This window comes from Nicotiana attenuata, unplaced genomic scaffold (genome assembly GCF_001879085.1).
Source record: "Nicotiana attenuata strain UT unplaced genomic scaffold, NIATTr2, whole genome shotgun sequence".
Lineage (NCBI taxonomy): Eukaryota > Viridiplantae > Streptophyta > Magnoliopsida > Solanales > Solanaceae > Nicotiana > Nicotiana attenuata.
In genome coordinates this window covers 593,630-599,700 of record NW_017670538.1, presented here as the reverse complement: position 1 = coordinate 599,700, position 6,071 = coordinate 593,630, and the positions used below count along the sequence as shown (strand labels likewise).

The following is a 6,071-nucleotide window of genomic DNA, read 5'->3' as shown; positions in this document are numbered from 1 at the left end:
TATTGCCTTGCTTAATCTGTCTTATATCACTGCTGTATTTATTATTTCTGTCAGATTATCATACTGTTAATTATTGTTGTTACTATATTTTGTCTCAGTATGGCCCTGACCTTCCTCGTCACTACCCAACCGAGGTTAGGCTTGGCACTTACTGAGTACCGTTTTGGTGTACTCATGCCCTTCCTGCGCATGTTTTTCATGTGCAGATCATCCAGGTACCTCTACTCAGGCGCCCTATCAGTGAGGCAGGAGGACTACGGAGACTTCGAGGTAGATCTGCTGCGTCCGCAGACCGACGAGTCTCCCTCTTATTCTATCTTTAGTACTTAGTTTTTCCTTCTTTCGGTTGTTAGAAATTCTGGAGTTTGGAACCTTCACTATACACTTCTGTAGCCTGTGTTGCCCGTGAGTTTTCGGGTTTTGGAAATTGTTTTAGACTTGTGATAATGAGTTGTACTTGCCAAGCGGCATTCAGTACAGTTTCTTTTAGATATTTGATTTGATATTCTTTATTTTTCCGCAATTAATATATTTCCGCAAATGTTAGGCTTACCTGGTCATGGGGACCAGGTGCCGTCATGACATGTTCACGGTTGGTGAACTAGGGTCGTGACAAACCTGCCTCAAAATTCAATGCCACGGGAGGAGCTTGGGACTTGATAATAGTCTCTGCCGACTGCAGCTCATTCAGCAATTTCGCAAGGGACAAATCCATTTTGTTCATGTTATAATTCAGGCGAAACTGCTGAAAACTGTCAGGCAAAGTCTGCAGGATCATTTCAACCTGCGTGTCCTTATCAATGTTAGCTCTAAGGACCTCCAGTTCATTCAGAAGACTCATCATCTTCAGAACATGGTCCCTGACCGATGAACCTTCAACCATTTTGGTATTCAGAAGGGCTTTCATGGCAGTCTGCTTAGCTGCACGATTCTGATCTCCGAACATTTCTTTGAGATTTTCCAGAATGTCATAAGCAGACTCCATTGGCTGATGCTGATGTTGCAGAACATTCGACATGGATGCCAAAATGTAACACCGCGCCATCTCATCAGCCTTAATCCATTTCTGGTAAGCCTTTTGTTCATCATCTGTGGCATCGTCTCCAGGTTTTTCTGGACACACCTCATCAAGCACAAATTTGTACTCTTCAGCAATTAGAACAATATCCAAATTTCGTTTCCAATCAACATAATTTGGACCCTCAAGTTTGTTTTGAGTAAGAATGGCAGTAAGGGGATTGAAAGCAGTCATTATCAATCTAGGAGACATTAAATATTTAAATAGATTAAATCAGTTTGTATTATGAACATTAAAATTCAAAACACACTATATATATACAATCTATGCACCTTGAACAACAAATTTCGATGGGAAAGAAGCTATTCTTGCAATGTACATATATAATGACAGATTTTCACTCCATAAACTTAAACAGGTCATACTCAGCTGGAGAGTAAACTGTTAATTTAAGCCAAGTGAATATCAACATTCAACATATATTAGTCCCATTGAACCAACATGCATACTCAGATGGAGAGTAAATACAAATAATCAATGACTAGTATAACACAGTGATTATTCATAATATTTTTATCCGATATGGAAAAAGACCTACGTCAATGTATAAAAATATTATATCACTGATTTTTAACCCCGGGGACCAAGGGAATTGATCCCCACAATTACTGGAATTAAAAACAACAAAAAAAAAATTTCAAAATTTTAGAAAAACAGCAAAAACACCATCTAAACGACCCCTAAATCCCAAAAAACGACTTAGGTATTGAAAACCATGAGTATTGCTCACTGGGCCGTTTCGCATGGACCTGCCAAGTTTCAGGTCAATCGGAGTCCGTCAACTTTTTGACCTCCGATTTTCTGCCCTAATTCGGCAAAACTTGTTTTTCCGTTTTACATGATAAAATTCAACTTTCAGATTATTCTAACTCAACCTCACCAATATTAAAAGGATAAATCAAGTTTTCAGAATAATCAATACAACCCATAACAGATAATCACGCCAAAACATTATAGGTTTTCAGAAAAACAAGCTTTGCATGTAATTCAAAACTTTACATATAGAACATGATATTAATCCTTATGGTTATCCTAATTATTTAATTAGATGTGAGTAGGCTCTGATACCAATTGTTGGATCATAATAAGCAGCGGAAGTAATCCCAGTATCTTATTCACGTGTAATCTTGTGATGACCCAACCCGTCGTCTCATGTATTACATCCCCGTTTCCTCCATTTATTGCTCTTTCATGTTTTATTATCAGCAACGGGTGAGTTAGATTTTAATTGAATTGGTTTGGATAGGAAATGAGATACTTAGTCTCTTTAAGGAAGGTTTGGTTTGGAAAAGTCAACTGAACGTTGACTTATTAGTTAGAAGGCTCGTATGTGAATTCTGGTGATTCGGTTAGCTTCGGGAGGTGATTTGTGACTTAGGAGTGCGATCGAAAGTGATTTTGGAGGTCCGGAGTAGAATTAGGCTTGAATTGGCAAAGTTGGCATTTTGGCGAATTCCGGTGGATAGGTGAGATTTTGATCCGAGGGTCGGAATGGAATTTCGAGAGTTGCAGTAGCTCCGTTAGGTGATTTTGGGTATATGCGCAAAGTTTCAGGTCATTCGGAGGTGTGTAGGTCGGGTCTTTGATCGAATGTGCAATTCGGAGGTTTTTTAAGAAACTTAGGCTTGAATCCGATGTGATTTGATGGTTTAGCGTTGTTTGATGTGTTTTGAGGATTGGAACAAGATTGAATAAGGTTTTAGGATGTGCTAGTGTTTTTGGTTGAGGTCCCGGGGGCCTCGGGGTGAGTTCGAGTGGTTAAACGGAGAGTTTTTGAAGTTTGTTGCAGGTTCATTTTTGCTGGTATCTGGTATTTCCGCTTCTGCGGAAATGAACCGCAGAAGCGGTTCCGCAGAAACGGGTGAGGCATCGTAGAAGCGGTCAGTGGTTTGGTAGAGTAGTTCCGCAGAAGCGGAACACTTTCCGCATCAGCGGTTTTGGTCGTTAGGAGGGAATTCCGCAGAAGCGGAATCTGAGCCGCAAAAGCGGAAGTTGGTTTTTTTAATGAGGACCGCAAAAGCGGGATTTTTGGCCGCAGAAGCGGTCCCGCATAAGCGGAAGCGGGACCGCAGAAGCAAAAGTCGCTGGGCAGAAGGGTTTTTATATTATTATTTCATCCGCGAGTCTATTCATTTTTCCTCCATTGTTAACCACCTTAAGAGCTTGTTGGTAGAAACTGAAGAGGATTTTGACGGCAATTGATTGGAGGTAAGTCTCGTGACCTAGAAACGCCATTTTATCGAAGAATCAACCTTTAATTCTTGGAAAATTGGGTATAAATTTGAAGAACTAGGGCTTGGGTTTTGAAATGAAAATTTGGGATTTGAAGGGGCATTTGAACTCCGATTTTGGTAAATTTTATATGTACGGACTCGTGGCGAGACGAGGAATCCGTTATGTGAATTTCAATAATTTTTGAAGAAGTGGGCCCGGGGCTAGGGTTTTGCAACTTCGTAAATTTTTGGTGTTTTTTCGAGTCTTTTCGATTGGTTTATGTTTTTTAAGCCTATGTAAATGTATTCGTTGTGGTTTTAATCAGATTCGGCGTGCAAAGAGGTTGATTCGAAAGGCAAAGGCATAGCGAGCTAGACTTGTGGCCGGCTTGAGATGAGTAATAGATGTCGATGATGACCTGAGGGTTTGAAACCCCGGTATATCACATTGTGACGCTATATTGAGGCGAGACACGTACTCTATGACGAGTGCGGGGTCGATTGTGACTAGGGATTGTGACCTAGTCCATTCCGAATTATGTTCGTACTGCGTTCTTGACTAGAAATTGTTTGGTAATTATTCTACTTGGAGTTTATGAATTGTTTGGGGCTTTGTGCCTATCATGTGCATCCTTCAGGGATCCCTATCACTGCTTCCATGATGCTTAGCATATTTCATGATATCAGTCCTGAGTTAGACACTGCCTCGAATGGTTAGTAAATAAATAAAGGTTTAAGCACTTAGCTCTAAAATTCCTAATAATTGAAACTAAAATGAATAATTTGATTGTGCCCGATTGGCTTGCATGCATATATATACCTGGACTGAGTGTGGATCGGGCTGCACGCCGCGGCGAATGTTACGATGATATTGCGCTTGGGCTGTAGGAGCCCCTCCGGAGTCTGAACCCCCACAGTGAGCGGGGGTACCCAAATGGATCGGGCTGTGCGCCGCAACAGTCATGTGCATTGCATTGCATTCATGCATTTATACCTATTTGTCTTATTTGTCCTGGTATTGTTGTTGTTCCACCGTTTTATGTGCTGAATCGCTGATTATAGCTTTATATTGTAATATTTCGTGATTTCTTACTTTCAACCATTATATATGTTTATTACTCACTGAGTTGGAAGTACTCACTTTACTCCCTGCACCATGTGTGCAGATTCAGGTGCTGCGGAGACTTAGTGGAGCTGTTTGCCGTTTTCGTGAAGTTTATTTTCAGGAGTTGTTGAGGTAGCTGCCTGACGTCCGCAGGACCCTAATCCTCCCCTTTATTTCATTTGTCTTTCCATATCCTAGACTTCTTTATTACTATGGATATATTACTCTATTACATCTAGAGGCTCTAGACTCGTGACTCCAGATCTATTGGGGAATGTTTGGATATTCGTTATTATATTCCATACTATTTTATTTAGATTCGGATTTGAACTTTGATATTTGCTATTTTAATCGTATTATTTGTTAACGGATTGCGTATTTGGGTTGAGAGTATTTAATTTGGTCGGGCTTGCCTAGCATTAGTGTTGGGCGCCATCACGACCGGGATTGGGGTCGTGACAAATCTAAACAACTAGCACATATGGAGATTTTCGGATTACCTCTTGAAGCGTAAACACAACAAATCTATGTCGTTCTCCAGTCCTCAGTTGAAAACGCACCAGCAGATTTCCACAGTCTTCTACTGTGTTACCCAAACAATAACCGAAAATAGAGAATTTTGGGTGGGCAAAATTCTAGCAGAAACCGCAGTAAGAATAGTAAAAAAAAACGTCCAGCCCCTATATCCATATATATAGCTGCGTTTTTTAGGTCAAAACCGTCTTCAAAACCTGTTAGGTTTCCTTCTCCCACTAAGGGATGGTTTCCATGTTTTCTCTGCCACTAAGTAACCGTTTCCACTATTTTCTATTATTTAGGCACAGTAGGGACCACATAATTTAATTAACAAGGCTTCCTATTATGATATTAATTTCAAAATTCTGAAATTAATTTTCACATAATAAACTACGAATTATTCCACTAAAAATTCGTAATTGCACTGCTTAGTTCAATTTCGAAATTCTTCCATAAAACCTTATTTAACTCCCCATGTTAAGATTCAGATACTAATCAATCAAATTAAATTACTGACTATTTAATTTATTGATTACTTCCTTTAGACTTACACTTAACTTATTTCATGTGTCGGATACAAAATTCACCGGCCGGGTTTACACATGAAAACTTATAAGCTTTCATAAAGGAGTATCATCAATCTCAAAACCGAGACATGGATTCCATCAACTTATTATTACTTCGCCAATGTATATCATTGTTATCCAATTTACCAGGCTTATTGACTCGCGAAAGAATCTCGCCTTTTAATAAATCAAAACAACAAGTGACATACACAGCTAATAATAATTATATCAGAATTAAGAGTATAAGTACATTAAATGGACTAGAGAAATTATTTTATAAAGTCAGTATAAAATACTTATCTCTACTTGATCCGTTCAATACATACAAAATGTACTAGCACAAGAAGTTGGAATTAAACCATTCCCATAATCAAGATAAATTATATTTAAAATCTTGTGCTACAATCATTCCGATGATTTGTCCAATTCCATCATTAGATTGTGAACATTAACTTTTATGTCTTACAAGAACCATTTATTTAATCTTCCGTGTATAAGCAAAACTCTATACACTAAATCATCTACTATGTAAGCAATGGACACACAAACCAACACATGATCTATTTAAAATGAAACTTTATTGAATTTAAACA

At 38.8% G+C, this 6,071-nt stretch overlaps 1 protein-coding gene across 1 annotated transcript; it reads right to left on the bottom strand.

Moving 5' to 3' along the window:
• Positions 1–618: 618 nt before the first annotated feature.
• Positions 619–1,252, bottom strand: LOC109240702 (the record flags this gene model as incomplete). Its single annotated transcript, XM_019407371.1, has 1 exon — positions 619–1,252. A coding segment is annotated over exon 1 (634 nt), but the record flags the coding sequence as incomplete, so codon positions are not given.
• Between the last annotated feature and the right edge of the window lie 4,819 nt (positions 1,253–6,071).